Genomic DNA, 20,214 nt, shown 5'->3' on the forward strand with positions numbered 1-20,214 from the left:
AGATGAGGAATGAGGAAAATTTTAAGATGTAGAGATAGCAGAAAAGAAAAAGAAACATGCTGGTGGAATAAGAGAGTTAAAGAAGCAGTAAAATTAAAAAAAAAAAAAAATCAAATTATTGATAAATTTGTTTATAATCAGAGAAAGATCCATGCAAAAAAAAAAAATAATAATAATAAATCATTAAAGAGGAAAAATAAAAACCTGGGCTGAATTTACACATAATTTGAAAGAAAATGTTAATGGCAACAAAAAAAAAAAAAAGTTATATGGACTTCTGAAAAATAGAAGAAGAAATGAGTCTTGGATTAGTGCAAAGCCCATGAGTTAACTACAGATAATGTAGATGAGGAATGAGGAAAATTTTAAGATGTAGAGACAGCAGAAAAGAAAAAGAAACATGCTGGTGGAATAAGAGAATTAAAGAAGCAGTAAAATTTAAAAAAAAAAAAAAAAAAAAAAATCAAATTATTGATAAATTTGTTTATAATCAGAGAAAGATCCATGCAAAAAAAAAATAATAATAATAAATCATTAAAGAGGAAAAATAAAAACCTGGGCTGAATTTACACATAATTTGGAAGAAAATGTTAATGGCAACAAAAAAAAAAAAAAGTTATATGGACTTGTGAAAAATAGAAGAAGAAATGAGGAGCCAGGTTTTTTAATAAATGGGGATGGAAATCTTGTGACTATTGGAAGAGAGATTAGGATATGATAATGTTATTGTAGAGATCTATTAAATAAAGATGAAAGCTGTAGTGAAATGAATTGGAATAAATACAGTAGTGACAGAGATAATAAGAAAAATAAGTCTGGCAGAGGTTGAAAATGGAAAATCCCTTGTGATAGTTGGTTTGCCTGTTGAACTGATCAGATCATCTAGTTACTGTGACATTTTTAGACTGATCTGGAGAAAGAAGTTGATACCTGATGATTGGACCCAGGGGATTATTGTTCCAATATATAAAGAAGGCTCAATAAGGAAGTATAGTAATTATAGACAAATAACATGGTATCACTATGTAATGATTTATGAAAAAATAATGGCAACAAGAATAAGAGATAAAATAGAAAGGTCTAAGAAAAGGGTGTTCAACTGTTGATCTGATTTTTGCTGTAAGAGAAATGATGGAAAGACACTGGGAGTTTGGAAAAAGCTTGTTTATGGCATTTCTTGATTTCCAAAAAAACCTTTGAGTTCAAGAGGGAAAAGTATCAGAAAGTTTGTGAAATAGTCATGATAAAGAATATATCTGTTAAGTCTAAAAGCTGTGTGACAATAAATTTGATAATTCGGAATGGTTTACACTTAAAAATCAAATGTGAAGTGTCTTATCCCCATTGCTGTTCATTGTGATGATGAATAGTTTCCTAGAATTAATGATCAGAAATGAGAAATAGCTGTGTTTGCAGATGATGTGGTGATTTGGACACATTCAGAAGAAACTGGACAAATATGGAACAGTGCGACACAGAATTATGGGTTGCATATTAATAGCAGGAATAGTGAGAGCATGGTTCTAAATCATATGGAAATGTAAACGTTAATATTAGACTCAACGAGCAAGATTTGAAGAGTAGTGAAAACTTCAAATATCTGGGAAATATACTTGCTAGTGATGGAAGTTTAGACCAGGAAATAGTGAGGAGGAGGATTTCACCGGGAATAGAATACTTAAGTATTTAACACTTAAGTATTCTACTTTGTGACAGTGAGGTCTCACTGAAGTATGAGCTTTTGATTAACAAAAAGTTACTTTAGTTACTTTTTGCTCATTTTGATTTATGCAGCACAGACATGGAGACTAACAAAAAGAGACATGAATAGAATGCAAGCAATGGAAATGAAATGTTTAAGGACCATGTTGGCAAAAACAAGGAAAGATAGAATAAGAAAAAGTGTTCAAGAAGTGCTTATGAACTCTCACTTGAAGTGGTTTGAACATCTAAGAGAATGAATTTAGAAAGGATACGAAGAAGAATGGATAAAATTAAATTTGAGAGGAAGATCATGGAAAATGTGGAGACCAGAAAGATATCTGAACTGGTGCAGTGTTCATGAAGGAAGAATTTGAAGGTTAGAAAGAAATGGAGAGAAGAGATTTTGATCCACCCACCTGACCTGACAGTTGCTGTTGGAGCATTTGTTACTAAAAAAAAAAGTGTTCTTCTTGCTCCTTATTCAATGACTGTAAGAACATGAACAACTGCTTGAAAGTTTATTTTTCACTTGGTTAGAGTATAATAAAATTAGTTTAATCCTTTATCCAAGTGTGAGCAAACAAAGTTTGCGCCTGAAAGTATCTTCAGGACTGGGGTAAGGTGGTACAACACTGGGAAACTCCTTGCAAAGGTGGAGCAAGCTACCAACACCCCTATCTCAGTATCTCCTATAATGCAAAACACATCTCCTTGCGGATATGTATAATGTTATGCATTAAGGCAAGGGCCACTACCCAGACTAGTTTCGACCTTTATTGAGGTCTCTTCAGTGGGAGCCAGGCCCAAGTGGAGATACCAGGCAGAAGCATTAGCAAGGTCATCTCCTCCTATAGGAGCTGCCAAACAGTGTGTCACCTTTTTATTAAATTACTTTGGATTTAGAGAAACATGTTGAAAGTTTATTTTTCACTTGGTCAGACTATAATAAATTTAGTTTAATCCTTTATCCAAGTGTGTGCAAACAAAGTTTGTGCCTGAAAGTATCTTCAGGACTGGGGTAAAGTGGTACAACACCGGGCAACTCCTTGCAAAGGTGGAGCAAGCTACCAACACTCCTATCTCAGTATCTCCCATAATGCATAACACATCTCCTTGTGGATATGTATAATGTTATGCATTAAGGGAAGGGCCACTACCCAGACTAGTTTCGACCTTTATTGAGGTCTCTTCAGTGAGAGCTCCCACTTTACCCCAGTCCTGAAGATACTTTCAGGTGCAAACTTTGTTTGCACACACTTGGATAAAGGATTAAACTAAATTTATTATAATCAATGTACTGTCCAGCTTCAAAATATACTGATTCAACATCTCTTTCATTCGGTCTCCATTTTTTAGACCAGTCTCCTTCACTCTGATAGCCTCCCTCAGGACTACAGCCTTTAGCTGTTCAAGAAACACATAAACAGATGCAGTCTCTCTCTCTTTAAATCTCTTGTTCACATAAAGAACTGATGTGCTGTATGCTTTGTAAAATTTTGTTCAAGTTTGTTATTAAAAAAAGTTCCAAACATCTCTAAAGTGAGTGTTAGGAACAAATATCCAGGTATTCTCATTCTTCATTATTTTAGAGAGAGAGAGAGAGAGAGAGAGAGCGAGCTTGGCTGATGGTAGTATTAGTAGTTTCACGGCAGACTTATGTTCATTTTCTTAGTTTGTACTGAATATGCTTTCTTGCAATAGTGGTAGCTGACAACTAAGTATGGAAAAAGCTTGGAGTTAGTATAGGATAAGTTTTAGTTCCATAGCACAGTTTCTGAGTTTTTCACACCTACCCATTAAAGATGGTAAATCTGTAGTACAAAAATATCATGAAAAATATCAAAAAGACAACAAAAAAATGCATCTTCCCTTAAAACTATACCGATATTTGAAGCATCAACATAAACATTAATGATGCGCACTCTACAGTTCATCTTAACTATTCCAACTATATTCTGCATAAACCCTTGTATAAGAAGAATGGAAGATTGTCATTCATATTTGGCATTCCATGCCAGACATTACTAAACTTTGAATCATCTCTGTAGGATCTGCTCATGTTCAAGATTTCTATACGTCACTTTGATGTTTTCTGTTGCTGCGTTTACTGCTTTCTTAATTCGAATGACATCATGAACCTATTTGATTATCTTCGAAGGTTGAATTTCTTAGTGTAATTACCATAACAATGAGATAATCTTCCTTGAAGACTTCATTGCTCATAATTCAGATTGAATATCCTTCTCTAACATAAAAGATCAAGCTTGAAGGGAAACTGAATTATTTACTATCACTAATGATCTGTTGTAAATTATTCACCTACCAACCAGAACACTAGATGATCTTCATTCTTCCAACACCCTGGACCTTTGAACTTTTCCCTCCAATGTGGTTTAGAGTCAGAAATCCCAAGAGTTCAACAACTCTTGACATTTCTGAGTCTAAACTACATTTTCTTTTCTACCTAATACCAGATAGTGTCAGCCTTCTGTCCTATTGCACTCATTGGTGCCAGTTGGGATTGACCTTTGTTATTTCTATTCCTCTTTTCCATGTCTAATTATTATTTCTACTTTCTTAATCCAGATCTTTGTTATCCTGATTCACTGAGCAGATAGTGTACCTACTTTCCAACAGACAGGCTTTGGATTCAAATCCCACTTTGGCATGGATGTTTTTTAAGTTTCAGTGTGAGATGATTTTTGTTGCCCAGCATGGGATTCTCACCCTGTTCATTGGAGGTTTTGAAGTTCCTTGAAAATTTTCCATATTTGATCTATATAGCTTCCTCAGCCTTTAAAAAGAAAACTAGGCTTTTTTCCTGCCCAAGAAGCTATTTTTCATCCACCCAGATGTAGGGTGAAGTTGGAAACAGTAACATTGTTGGCATTATTTTCAACATCATAGTTTTCAATGAGATAGTATTTTCTTCATAATGCTTGCAATAAGCATTAAGAATAAAATCTTAATCTGACATGGGTTATGATTTCATAGTACCCTAACATCTCTGATGAAAATGAAATTAGCCCAATATGTAATGAGTAGGCTTTAAAAAAAAGATTGAAAAAGACAATATTGAAGGGATTGTTTGAGTTGCACTAAGCTGGGATGTTATGAGAAGGAAGAAGAGGACGAAGTGAAGTTTGAAGCTTGCAACCAGTCAGTATATTAAGAGTTTTCAATGGTACATGATTTTGATGATGTTAAGTTCATCATCAAAATCTTCTGATGATGAACTTAACACCACAATTAATTTAGCAAAATATGAATAACAGGACCTTGCTGTTCCAGGGGTTATGCACTTGAAATAACTTGCATATCTGATATATAAATGAGACTATAGAAAAAATGGATTTACAGACATTGAAGAACTTATTTTTTTTGTAGCCTTTTATTTGTGCATTAGAGTTACCTGTTTGTACCATTTTTCAAGAATGTAATCCTGTGAGTAGTGAGTTCTTGATTTGTTAGACTTAGGGTATTCTGATAGTGCTTTTACTAGAAAATATCCTTGAGCAACCTGCTGCTGAGCTAAATTGAATAATTGTGATAGTCTTCTTTAGTCCATTTCTCCTAGGAAATGAACATCTCACATATGTAATATGAGCAGGTTTCTTCAAATCCTTCAAGGGTGAGTATTTCAATGTACATGTGTTTGTGACTCCTGTATTTTTTTTTTTTTAATGAATTTAAGTTTATCTTTTAAATGAACTAAATTTGTATGCATTGAACTGAATTACATTTATGAACCAATAACCAACTGATTTGATATAGTAATTTTTTCATTGTTCTGTTATTATAATTTCTATAAAAAAAGTGCTTGAAATTCGTCACTATAGCATTGTACCATTTGTGCAAGTTTGATTTCACCCTAACATTTCGCAGTTGAGAGATGGCAAAAATAGAAAATAAATTGTCTTTGAGAATTGAATGAAATACAAGGGTGAATATCTTTGTAGACTTGATGTCATAGTCCAGTATTGGTTAGAATTCAATAAAGTTAGTACTAAAATTAACATTTTTGGGGAGTGAATTAAATAGTAAATGTTGGCTGCATACTAGATAGTGAATTGTATTTGATAAGAGTTGTAGAATTATGGGGATGGGGGACAGCCTCATTTGACTGCTTACATATTTGTTGAATGATCTCTGATTCATAGAAAATATTTAAGTGCAACTTACAACTGTAAAGACAAACAAGCAAGCGAAAGATTTTTTTGCTTTTATTTTAATACCTTCTTTGGTTGGTTTAACAGATGAATTATTCTAACATGGAACTTTAGGATTTTACAAGGAAATTAATACAGTATCAAATAAATTAGATAATCAAAACGATTAACAGGAAAATATAATACCATGTAACAGAAGACTAGGTATGCCAGCTGGAGATGAGGTGTGTTAATCCAGTGGAAATTGTAAAAAATAAAAATAAATGAATAAAAAATACTGATAATTTCTGATAGATTTAGAGGAAAGTCCTTCTGACAGCATCAAACATTACATTGAACATGAATAGTGATCTAATGGGAAAGGTTTCAAAAAAAAAAAAAAAGTTGTCATAAATAGGGAACTGTTAGTCACCTATAAGCTAGGCTTAAAGTGCAAGCTGTACTGTGTATAATGAAAGGCAAGTATTGATTCAGCAAATACCCTAGTGTTTATAAAAATAAGTTATTTTCATAAGAGGGTGGGGGAATGTAGTGGCCAGACAGGCTGGTCACTGAAGATTCACCAAGTTGAACGCCAGAGACATAAGCAGGATAATATCACAAAGGTTTTACTAAGGAAGAAATAGAGGAATTTGCAAAGTCATAAAGGACGCAGCTAACAAAGAAAAAGTTTATTCTTGCTGGAGATCATAGTGAGAAATGAATACTAATATAGAAATAAGTTTTAAATAGATCCGATGGCTTACGTCTATTCCCCTTTATGGGAGATAGTACTTTATAAATCAGCTAATCTTTCCTAACTTTTTATTGTGTACATTTTTTTTTTTTTTTTTTTTTTTTTTTTTTTGTTAGGAAATTTATTGACCTTTTTAGTTATCTTACACCATCTACTTAGGTAGTGCTTTTTGAAATTGTCAGTTATTGTTTAATTTGAGCTTAAAATGTACTGAAGATGCCTGTGACACACAGGCAAAAATTATACTATTAAATAATCTTTGTATGTGAGTTTTCCGTTATTAATTTCATATTAATATAGAAATGTTTTGGGGAAAGTTGAAGAAAAGAGCAATGCTAATAATAATGGTTATGTACCTGCTGTATTTCTGTTCAGAGCTTGGACTAAAAATTTTATCATCACTATTTCATGATAAATTTTTCAAATCACCTCACTTTTCATTTAATTCAGTCTCTTTTATAGATGCAGAATTTAATAAAATGTAAACATAAAATGATTTGTAAAATGTTTTGATATCATATAAACAATAGCTTTGGTCTAATCGAATTTAATGAAAAACATCTTTTTAGGATGTATACTGAAATATCTGCTCAGCTCAGTTCTAGTTGCAAGTAGATGATTTTTATTTTGCAAAATTTGACAATGATTCAAAATGATAGTAATTACTCTTTTTTGACTGGATGGTACTTAATGAAATTTGTATTTAGAATATCAATCGAAATTTGTGACATTATTTCAATCAAATTATTTTTAGTGGCAAATTGAGCAAAACAAAATTCTCTCTACAGTATATAAACAAAAATGCTCTGATAGTTTATTTTAATAATAAATGTGTAGAAGAATGTGGTTATGAAATGCTTGTTTTTACAACTACATCTAATATTTTTTTTTTTTGCTGTATTTGTTATTGTTCTTTATGTTAACATCATGAAAATATATGCATACTGTTTTATTTTTACAGTCACACATTATTTTGACATTGGTGCATATAACAGTTTGAAAAACATTAACTACGACACTGTCCATTGTGCAACATACATATACAGCTGCAAGTGTGCAGCTATATATATATGTATGTTGTGTATTATATGCGATATTAGACAATGTATAATGCTATTAAATTACATGTAGAATATTTCTTTTAATGAAACTTAGCTGTTATTTAAGAAAATTTTGACAGTGTTACAAAAAAAAAGTAACTTCTACTTTGTATAAAATAGGTAATCTTATTTATTTTGTTTTCTTTTATTTTTTTTAGTCCGATGGTGAACAAAATTATTCCAGATAGTTTTCTTTCAAGTGCAGTAGGTTATCATATGTTGTTCACTAAAACAAAAGGAGAACAAAGAGAAGGTAGATGTTTTTATGATTAATTAAAAAACTATATATATATATATAAATATATAAAAACATAAATATCTATATTATGATTAGTTCAATTGGAAGGACAGTGGAACATGTTTCCTTTGATTGGAAAATATCTAAGTTTGATTTTCATTGTGGTGAGAAGAAACTTTATGTGAACTTTTTCAACTGAAAGTGAGTTAGCTGATGTGATACAAAGGTAACAGGGTTTTTTCCTCTCCTGAAAATTCAGGTTTTTCATCCTCTGTATCGGAAATTCAGCTATGAGAACACATACAATTTACAGACAAAAAATACTTTTGGTGGTGGGTGATAGATAGTGTTGATGGTAGTAGGGGAGATGATGAGGTGCATGTAGCAGACTAGACTATCCTCTCGCAATTGAAGTCATTGGAAGTGTCATGTTGTAATAATAATATGCATTTTACCCATGGAGTGCTTGAGGGTCAAAGCTGTATAACTAAAAGGAGACCTCCACATAGCCTTTAAAGGAATGTGGAGAACCAACCAGGGCTTCTGACCTAATATCCATTTCTCACCTTCTCATGGTGCACGCTGTTACCTGGATATTGAACGAACGAGGATGGGCTGGCAATTTGCGATTTAGCCAACCAAATTGTATTCTTATTGGCTTAAACCACAATATAAAAATAATGGTGCAACATGACAGAATTTCATGCAGGCTGGGGCGTAACCTGGTTAAACAAGGCCTGCTTTGTTTTTGCCAGGGAACCAGGGTGAAGAGAGAAAAGTACTGGAACAAATCCTGAAACACTCCCCAACTCAACATCACCAGAGTTCAAGATTGGTATTATCAATATAAGAAGCCTGAATGGCAAAGAAATGGAGCTAGCTGAGGAATTGGATAAGTATCAGATCGACATAATAATGGTGACTGAAACAAAAAAGACAAACTAGTGATATCTTTCTGAGCAATAAATACAAAATGTCATATTCTGGGGAAAAGAAGGAATAGATATAGTATTCGACACTAAATATGGGGCTGATCTTCTTGAGCGAAAGGCAATATCAAGTTAGATTGATGTTGACAAATATCAGAATGGGGAACTGGACAATGATACTTATTTGTGCCTATGGTCCCACAGAAGGTTCCACTAAGATAAAAATGGAGGAATTTTTTAAGGCTTTAGAGAAATAAACTGAAAAACTCAGGAGATGGATTGGTCATTACTAATTATTACTAACACAATGTTTCAACACAAAAATGTGCACAAATTCAAATGGAGAGAAGAGGCAAGGAATAAGAAAAGTCTCTCGTTGACTATGTTATTGTTGATAGTGATATTTTCTCATTGGTGCAGAGTGAACAGAGAATTTGAAATTGGAAGTTATCACCAGTCTTGAGCAGAATAAAATTGAATTTCATATTGATAAGTAGAACACATAAGAAAGTTTTAAAGCGAACAAAAGTTGAGCAGCTCTCAGATGTGAACTGTAGACTAAAATACAGAAACATTATTCAAGAAAAAATGAAAGAGTTTGAGAGCAGGAACTAAACCTTCGAGATTCACTGGAAAATCCTTAGGAAAACATTGTTTGATTCAGCCAGAGAGGCATATGGTGAGATTGTCTGCAAGGATAGAAAAATCAGAACTCCATTGTGGACACAGGAAGTTAGAGGCAGTGAAGGAAAAGGAGAAAGCATATAAAAAGTTCCTGCCAAATAAGTCAGCTTGTATTCTTAGATTTAAGGCGAATAAAAGTTGAGCAGCTCTCAGATGTGAAGTGTAGACTAAAATACAGAAACATTATTCAAGAAAAAATGAAAGAGTTTGAGAGCAGGAACTAAACATTCAAGATTCACTGGCAAATCCTTAGGAAAACATTGTTTGATTCAGCCAGAGAGGCATGTCGTGAGGATAGAAAAATCAGAACTCCATTGTGGACACAGGAAGTTAGAGGCAGTGAAGAAAAAGAAGAAAGCATATAAAAAGTTCCTGGCAAATAAGTCGGCTTCTATTCTTAGAGAATACAGCGACCATGTAAGAAAGCCAAACATTCTGTTAAACTAGCTAAACAAAAGTCATGGGAAGACTTAGGTAAGAACATAGAAAATAAATATCAAGAAGGTGGCAATATATTTGGAAGGTGTTGAAGAAGCTCAGAAATGGAGGAAAGAGTGCTCTAAAAGGAATTAGAGATGATAAAGGTGACTAGAAAAAAATGGGACAGCAAAACAAGGTTCTCTGCCAGGTAGACAGGAAAAAGACCTCTGGGTCTTTTTCCTGCCAAGATATAGGTGGATTGATACAGTAAAAATTGCCTCCTTAGAAGACAGAAATATATGATAATGTTGGAGTCTTGACAGGTAACAGATTGATTTGGAGGAAAATTGTAGATATGAAGTTAATAATGATTTAAGTTTTTCATGTATTACTATCATATCCTGTACACTAGGGATGCACAGACTGCAGCCCGTGGGCTGCATATGGACCTCCAATGATTTGCTGATGGCCCGCCTCACTGTGTATTATTTTAACTTTAACAAGTTACACGATAGGTAATTTTTAAAAATGGTACATGCGCAAAGCAAAGTAGCTGTGACGTCACAATTGCCTGTCTACTTACAATAATCGGTTAGTAATAATGTCAACAAATTTTATAATTCGTCTATTTGTCATATGAGTATTTTATTTTCGTAGGTGCAGTTGCTACAATTAATTATCACCCCTAGGAAACGGTAAAAAATAAATTCTACAATGGATAAAGCAGGGCCAAATAGGAAACGCAAACTACAGGATGAAAAACGGCAGTTTCAGGATAGCTGGACCGAAAAATATGGTTTTGTGCAGTCGTTTAATAATATTGCGTGCTTGATTTGCAAAGGTGCTGTAGCCATACCAAAAGAATACAATATAAGGAGACACTATGAAAGTCTGCATTCTACATTTTCAAATCTACCTGAAGAACTACGTAAACAAAAGATTTCATTTTTGAAACGAGAATTGACAGGTCAGCAAGTGATGTTTACAAAACCTATTCAAGATTCGGAAATCGCAACAGAAATAAATTTTGAAATATCTCGCCTTATAGCAAAAAGGTGCCGACCATTTACAGATGGAGATTTCGTTAAAGATTGCTGCTAAAAAAATTTGTCCTGAATCAGCCAAAAATGTTGAGAAAATTCAGTTAATGACTGTGCAAAGAAGAATTACTGCAATGTCGGAAAATGTAAAGGACCAATTAACATCTTATTCAAAGAAATTTGCCTATTTTTCATTAGCTATTGATGAATCAACTGACATTACTTCCACAGCCCAGTTGTTAATATTTGCACGTGTGGAACGCAAGAGTTTGAGGTAGGTGAGGAGCTGATTGGAATGAGTTCATTGTCAGATCAAACGAAAGGTAATGACATGTTCACTGGGCTTTTGGAACAGTGTTCCAAAATTGATTTAGATCTGACAAAATTATCAGGTATCATGACTAACGGAGCTCCTTCCATGATAGGAGCTAATTCTGGATTGGTAACATTACTGAAACAGCATTTGGGACGGCATGACAATGAGTTGATACAATTCCACTGTATAATCTACCAGAAGAAGCTTGTACCCTATGAAACTTGGATTTGAACATGTCATGAAAGTTGTGGTTTCAACGATTAATATTTTAAAATCCCATGGCCTTAATCTCCGACAATTTAAAAAGTTTCTTGAAGACATTGAAAGTGAATATGGTGACTTAATTTTTTACACAGAAGTGAGGTGGCTAAGTCATGGACAAACATTGGAGCAGTTCCTAAATTTAATTGATGAAATTGAAATCTTCATGACTGAAAACAAAACAGAAACGTCCCTGATATAAAAAATCCCGATTGGTTATGTGACTTGGCCTTGCTGGTTGACGTTACTAATCATTTAAATACATTAAATACATGACTACAGATAAGTACCAGATCGACATAATAGGGGTGACTGAAACAAAAAAGACCAAAACTGGTGAGATCTTTCTGAGCAATAAATACAAAATGTTATATTCAGGCAATGACAATCAAGGAAAAGAAGGAGTAGCCATAGTATTCAACACAAAATACGAGGCTAAAATCTTCTTGAATGGCAGGCATTCTCAAGTAGAGTGATGTGGGCAAATATCAGAATGGGAAATTGGACAATGAGACTTATTTGTGCCTATGGTCCCACAGAAGACTCTACTAAGGTAGAAATGGAGGAATTTTTTGATGCTTTAGAAAAAGCAACTGACATGATGAAAAATGAAAAGTTGCTAATTGTTGGGAATCTAAATAGCAGAGTGGGAAATGATTGTGAGACATACAAAAATATTTTGGGAAAATATGGAGAAAAGAGCAAAGCTAATAATAATGGCAAATATCTGTTGGATTTCTGCTCAGGACATGGACTGGTTATTACTAACACCATGTTCCAACATAAAAATGTGCACAAATTCACATGGAGAGAAGAGGCTAGGAATAAGAAAAGTCTCATTGACTATGTTATTGTTGATAATGATGTTTTCTCTCTTGTGCAGGACACCAGAGTGTACAGAGGATTTGAAATTGGAAGTGATCACCATTTAGTCTTGAGCAGGATAAAATTGAATTTCATATTGAAAAGAATAACGTGTATGAAAGTTTTAAAGTGAATAAAAGTTGAGCAGCTCTCAGACGTGAACTGTAGATTAAAATACACAAAGATTATTGAAAAAAAAAAAAAATGAGAGTTTGCAGCAACCAAACCTTGGAGATTCAATGGAAACCTGGAAAAAAACACTGATTGATTCAGCCAGAGAGGCATGTGGTGAGGTTGTCTGCAAGGATAGAAAAATCAGAACTCCCTGGTGGACACAGGAAGTTAAAGAGGCATGAAGGAAAAGATGAAAGCATACCAAAAGTTCCTGTCAAATAAGTCAGCTTGTGCTCTTAGAGAATATAGAGACAAATGCAAGAATGCTAAACACTGTGTAAAACTAGCTAAACAAAAGTCATGGGAGGACTTTGGCAAGAATATAGAAAATAAATATCAAGAAGGTGGCAAAATATTCTGGAGGTTGTTGAAGAAGCTTAAGAATGGAGGAAAGAGCGCTGTAAAAGGAATTAGAGATGATAAAGGTGACATGAAAACAGGAGAAAAAAATATCCTTGAAGTATGGAGTAATTACTTTGACAAACTGCTAAATGAAACAAGCAGTGATGACAGCACAGTGGTAAAAAACACTGAACAGGCATGCAGTCAGGAATACATATCCATACTTGAAGTAGAAAAAGCAATCAAAGGCTTGAAATGTGGCAAGGCAGCAGGGGTAGATGATATTTGACCAGAAATGCTGAAGTATGGTGGTATAAGAGTCTTACAGTTGCTGCACTGCATAGTTCAGAAAACCTGGATAGAGGTACGAATTCCCGATGATTGGAGTAGAGCTGTCATAGTACCCATATATAAAAAGGGAAATAAAACTGAATGTGAGAATTACAGAGGTATTTCCCTACTGAGTGTTCCTGGTAAGATACATGCAAATATACTTGAGAAACGGTTGAGAAGAATTGTGGAAGAAAAGCTTGGTGAAGAACAAGCTGGATTCAGGCCAAATAGAGGCTGTCAGGATCAGATCTTCATTTTACAACAAATAGTCGAGAAAGCATGGGAATATAACAAAGATCCGTATTTAAGTTTTGTCGATCTGGAAAAGGCATATGACAAGGTGCCAAGAGAGAAGCTATTCAATACGCTGGAGTTATATGGTGTCAATGGGGCATTATATCAAGCAATACTTAGTCTTTATTTGAGTTGTAAGTCAGCAGTTAGAATTGAAGAAAGTACAGGAAGCTAGTTTAACAGAAGGAAGATGGTTTAATGTTAAATCTGGTGTGAAACAATGATGTACATTATCCCTTCTGTTATTCATTATCTATCTATATGGATCACATTATGAAGGAATGTGGTATTAAACATGATATCAAAATTGGAGATGGTAATGTCAGCTCTTTGCTTTATTACACTTATCAATAAATCAGCTATAAGTCTGCATGATTCCCTGACTAAATTGAATAACTGTTGTAATAGATACGGTATGATGGTCAGCAATAAAAGACAATGAAAATAGGTAGAAACGTTGGAAATGTCAACTGCGTTGTGAATGGAGAACCTGTGGAACAAGTAAAACATTTCAGCTATTTAGGCACGATTTTTACTGAAGATGGTAAATTAAATATAGAAATAGACAACAGAATCAGCAAAGCTGGTATGGTGGGAAGTCAATTGAATAAATTCATAGGGAATAAGATAGAAATTAGTCAGAACACTAAATTAGCTGTGTACAAGACAGTGTTCAAACCAGTTTTAACTTATGGATCTGAGAGCTGGGTCAGAAGTAAAACACTTGATCAAAGACTAGAAAACACAGATATGAGAGTCCTGAGAAAGATTAAAGATGTTAACAGATGGCATCAATGGCAATATCATATTATAAACGAGGATATTAGGAAAGAACTTGACATTGTCAGCATCCAGGAATTCGTTAGCAGAGCTAATCTCAGGTGGTATGGTCACTTAAACAGAATGGGCGAGGAAAGATTAGCAAAACAAGTGTTCTCTGCCAGGTTGGCAGCAAAACGACCCAGAGGAAGACCAAGATATAGGTGGATTGATACGGTACAAAGTGCTTTAGACGATAGAAATATAAGATCTGGTAATGTTGGAGTCTTGACAAGTAACAGACTGATTTGGAGGAAAATTGTAGATAGGAAATTAATAATGATGTAATTGTTTTCATGTAGTACTATCATATCCTGTACGCCCCTTGTGGGTACATGGCAGGAATTTGATTATGATGAAATACATGACTTCAGGGCAAAGATCAATTGGTTACTCAACTTTACGGCCACATTTTGTCTTTTCAGTGCAAGTTAAATCTATTTCAAATCCAACTGAAGTCAGAGAATTACATCCATTTTCCTAATTATAAGAAAGTTTCTGAACAGTTCAATGTCCACTTCAAAACTGTGTATGTTGAAATGATTGATAACTTGATATCAGCCTTCAAGGATCGGTTTTCTGATTTTAAAAATGTGAAACCATTGCTAGATATATTTAGAAATCATTTTGCTCCCAAATGCACCCGAATCAGCACAGCTTGAACTTATCGACATTCAAAACGATGAGAGCCTGCGAAATAAATTTCACGAAGGCAATTTATTAAACTTCTATTGTTGTGTCGATAAAAACAATTATAAATGGTTGCTAGATAATGCATTAAAATGTGCAAGCCTCTTTTCAGTCATGAATATTAGCAAATCGAAAAATAGGAACCGCTTGACTGATGAAAATTTAGAATCAATTTTGCGGTTGGCTACTACAAAACTCGAACCAAATATCAAAACAATTGTCAAATCAATGCAATGTCATGCATCAAATTAAATTTACTTACTTTTTATTACCTTTTTTGTAACAATTATGATAGGTATAAATAAAATAAACAATATGTGGTAGATAACTTTCAAGTTTTTTTGGCGACTCTCCCATAAGCAACAGTGGGACTATGTGGCCCTCTTCCTTAACAAGTTTGTGCATCTCTGCTGTATACCCTTTGAGGGTACATGTTAGGAATTTGATGATGATTTTACTCATTAGGTGGCAGGCTATATTACTTTTGTTGGTTTTACTGAAATTTGCATGTACTGATAATGTTTCAGGCAATTTGGGATTTAGCCGACCAAATTGTAATTCTTATTGGCTTAAACCAAATTACAAAATGATGATGCAACATGACAAAATTTCATGCTGCTGGAGCATGCACGGTTAAACAAGGCCCCCATTGTTTTCACCAGGATGAACAGCGAAAAGTCAGCTACTGGAACAAATCTGAAAAAACACCCCAACTCAACATCACCAGAGTTCAAGATCAGTACTATCAACATAAGAAGCCTGAATGGCATAGAAATGGAGCTAGCTAAGGAATTAGATAAGTACCAGATCAACATAATAGGGGTGACTGGAACAAAAAAAGACAAAAACTGGTGAGATCTTTCTGAGCAATAAATACAAAATGTTATATTCAGGCAATGACAATCAAGGAAAAGAAGGAGTAGCCATTGTATTCAACATTAAATACGAGGGTAATCTTCTTGAATGGCAGGCAATCTCAAGTAGAGTGATGTGGGCAAATATCAGAATGGAGAACTGGACAATGAGACTTATTTGTGCCTATGGTCCCACAGAAGGCTTTACTAAGGTAGAAGTGGAGGAATTTTTTGATGCTTTAGAAAAAGCATCTGACACAATGAAAAGGAAAAGTTGGTCCTTGTTGGGGATCTAAATAGCAGAGTAGGAAATGATTGTGAGACATACAAAAATATTTTGGGAAAATTTGGAGAAAAGAGCAAAGCTAATAATGATGGCAAATAGCTGTTGGATTTCTGTTCAGGACATGGACTGGTTATTACTAACATAATGTTCCAACATAAAAATTTGCACAAATTCACATGGAGAGAAGAGGCAAGGAATAAGAAAAGTCTCCTTGACTATGTTATTGTTGAGAGTGATGTTTTCTCTCTGGTGCAGGACACCAGAGTGTACAGAGGATTTGAAATTGGAAGTAAGCACTACTTAGTCTTTAGCAGGATAAAATTGAATTTCATATTGAAAAGAATAACATGTAAGAAAGTTTTAAAGCAACTAAAAGGTGAGCAGTTCTCAGATATGAACTGTAGACTAAAATACACAAAGATTATTGAAAAAAAAAAATGAAAGAGTTTGAGAACAGGAACCAAACCTTGGAGATTCAGTGGCAAACCTTGAAGAAAATCCTGATTGATTCAGCCAGAGGCATGTGGTGAGATTGTCTGCAAGGATAGAAAAATCATAACTCCATGATGGACACAGGAAGTTAAAGAGGCAGTGAAGGAAAAGAAGAAAGCATATCAAAATTTCTGCAAACAAGTCAGCTTGTGCTGTTAGAGAATACAGAGAAAGAAAGCTAAACACTATGTAAAACTAGCTAAACAAAAGTCATGAGAGGACTTTGACAAGAACCTAGAAAATAAATATCAAGAAGGTGGTAAGATGTTCTGGAGGTTGTTGAAGAAGCTTAGAAATGGAGGAAAGAGTACAGTAAAAGGAGTTAGAGATGATAAAGGGGACATGAAAATAGGAGAAAAAAAATATCCTTGGAGTAGAAAGTGCTAAATGAAACAAGCAATGATAGCACAGTGGTAAAAAACATTCAGCACATATCCATATTCAGGTATGGATATGTATTCCTGACTTGAAGTAGAAAAAGCCATCAAAGGCTTAAAATGTGGAAAGGCAGCAGCAGTAAATGATATTTTACCAGAAATGCTGAAGTATGGTGGTATAAAAGTCTTGCAGTGGCTGCACTGCATTGTTCAGACGGCCTGGACAGGCCGAATTCCCGATGATTGGATTAGAGCTCTCATAGTATCCATATATAAAAAGGCAAATAAAACTGAATGTGAGAATTACAGAGGTATTTCCCTACTGAGTATTCCTGGTAATATATATGCAAGTATACTTGATAAATGACTGAGAAGAATTGTAGAAGAAAAGCTTGGTGAAGAACAAGCTGGATTCAGACCAAATAGAGGCTGTCAGGATCAGATCTTCACTTTATGTCAAATAATGGGGAAATCATGGGAATATAACAAAAATCTGTATTTAAGTTTTGTCGACCTGGAAAAGGCATATGACAAGGTCCCAAGAGAGAAGCTATTCAATATGCTGCAGTTATATGTTGTCAATGGGACATTATATCAAGCAATACTTAGTCTTTATTTGAGTTGTAAGTCAGCAGTTAGAATTGAAGGAAGTACAGGAAGATGGTTTAATGTTAAATCTGGTGTGAGACAAGGATGTACATTATCCCCTCTGTTATTCAGTATCTATATGGATCACATTATGAAGGAAAGTGGTATTAAACATGATATCAGAATTGTAGATGTTAATGTCTGCTCTTTGCTTTATGCGGATGATGTTATACTTCTAAATAAATCCGCTGCAAGTCCGCAAGATTCTCTAAAGTGAATAACTGTTGTAATAGATATGGTATGAAGGTCAGCAATAAAAAGACAAAGACAATGAAAATTGGCAGAATCGTTTAAAATGTCAAGTGCATTGTGAACGGAGAACATGTGGAACAAGTAAAACATTTCACCTACTTAGGCACAATTTTTAGTGCAGATGGTAGATTAAATATGGAAATAGACAACAGAATCAGTAAAGCTGGTATAGTAGGAAGTCCATTGAATAAATTCATATGGAATAAGAGAGAATTAGTCAGAACACTAAATGACAATGAAACCAGTTATAACTTATGGATCTGAGGGCTGGGTCAGAAGTAAAACACTTGACCTAAGACTAGAGACCATAGATATGACAATCCTGAGAAAGAATAGAGGCATAAACAGATGGCATCAATGGCAATATCATATTAAAAATGAGGATATTAGGGAAAAACTTGACATTGTCAGCATCCAGGAATGTGTTAGCATAACTAATCTCAGGTGGTTTATTCATTTAAACAGAATGGGCAAGGAAAGATTGCAAAATACATGTTCTTTGCCAGGTTGGCAGGGAAAAAGACCCAGAGGAAGACTAAGATATAGGTGGATTGATACAGTAAAAAGTGCCTTAGAGGACAGATTTATAAAATCAGATAATATTGGAGTCTTGACAAGTCACAGACTGATCTGGAGGAAAATTGTAGATAGGAAGTTAGTAATGATGTAAATTTTTCAGGTAGTACTATCATATCCTGTACACCTCTTGAACTTACATGGCAGGAATTTGATGATGATAATGTTTCATGATATTTTGTATAATCAGAACTGCATTAAGAAATGTTTTGAGAATTCAAGTGGAAATGATCATTTAAAAACATAAGTCGAAAGAAGTGCATCAAAAATTATGTTGATTGTACATGTTAATAAATAACTCTAATAGTTTATTAATAACAGAGTAAAAAAAAAAAACTAAATACAGTGGTGCCTTGGTTAACAACAGCCTCAGATAACGATGAGTGGCTGTAAAAAAAAAAAAAAAAAAAAAAAAAAAAAAAAAAAAAAAAAAATCTCTTGGTTAACGACTCTAGATTATTTTTTTGAGGGTTGAAACCCAGACCGGTTTCACCCCTCAAAAAAAAGGTTGAAACCGGTCTGGGTAGTGACCTCTCCTCATAATGTAAAACAGTACTACATCTCTTAAGAGCTGTGTTTTACGTTATGAGAAAATATCAAGAACAGTGAGGAAGCTTGCTTCACCTTTGCAACGAGTTGCCGTGGTGTGCCACTACCAAGTGGTTACTTACGCTTGGATACGCTGACAGTTCGTCGGCATGAAACGTTACAGATCGTAGTGTTCGATCTTAGTTTCGCGTACTGGCTGAAAAAGGAAAAACAAGAAGGGATTTTTATCCCCTTAACTTAAAACTTGTTTCTGTTATTCATTCTCCAAAAGACTGAATTCACCCATCATCAGTACCTGGGGTATACAGGATACATTGCCATTGTAAATTCTCATATTAGGACATTCTGGCTGATCTGCAGTGAAAGGAGAGAAAAACACCAAAATTATATAGTTATGAACTAATGTGGGCAGAGTGGATTAGCAAACCACATGCTCAACGATTCATCAAATGTTTGGAAAATTAATTAAATGTAGCCATATTTGAGTCAGCTACTAATGTTGACTCCAAAAATAGGCTGACTTGTAACTCTTATATGCTATCATAGTTTCCTCATTTAATCCTTTAATCCAAAGTGTCTAGAATATAAATCTAGTTCTGACTTGCCCTAATGATGGCAGCACATGTATTCCTGTCTGTTTACATAAGTTAGAGTGTCTGTAACTCAGTTATTGCCCTTTGTTTGGAAAGACCTGGTTTGAATCTCATCTAGGATGCAAAGAATCTTTTGAGGACTTTTTAATCAAAGATGAATTAGACCATATGGAGGTGGAAGGATTTTTCATCTCTCAAAACCCTGGCCAGAGAATACTTGCAATTTACAGATAAAAATTGCATTACAACCAGTAACATTATATTGGTTTCATAGGATGTAATGTACCCACCCATATTGTCATAACTGCTGTTGTATCATTATATGCTAAATAAATAAAATGTGTAGGCTAAATTTCAAACACAAGGCATCTTATACTCCTGGATGTGTGAGAGGATGAAGTTTAATAAATGGATGAGGATTACTAGTTTTTGATTTAAAAGTGGTGAAGTTTCTAATTATTTAGAACGTGTGGT

At 34.2% G+C, this 20,214-nt stretch overlaps 1 protein-coding gene across 1 annotated transcript in view; it reads left to right on the top strand.

The window, feature by feature from the left end:
* Positions 1-20,214, top strand: part of LOC150095367 (signal peptide peptidase) — a 214,708-nt gene that overhangs the window by 66,530 nt on the left and 127,964 nt on the right. The window contains exon 4 of the mRNA XM_090409987.1: positions 7,868-7,962. Coding sequence (XP_090266113.1) covers positions 7,868-7,962 — 95 coding nt within the window. The remainder of the gene's footprint in view (positions 1-7,867; positions 7,963-20,214) is intronic.

Source organism: Typopeltis vanoorti, chromosome 20 (assembly GCF_054136105.1).
Source record: "Typopeltis vanoorti isolate ZY-2024b chromosome 20, IOZ_Tvanoo_1.0, whole genome shotgun sequence".
In the NCBI taxonomy this organism is placed as follows: Eukaryota; Metazoa; Arthropoda; class Arachnida; order Uropygi; family Thelyphonidae; genus Typopeltis; species Typopeltis vanoorti.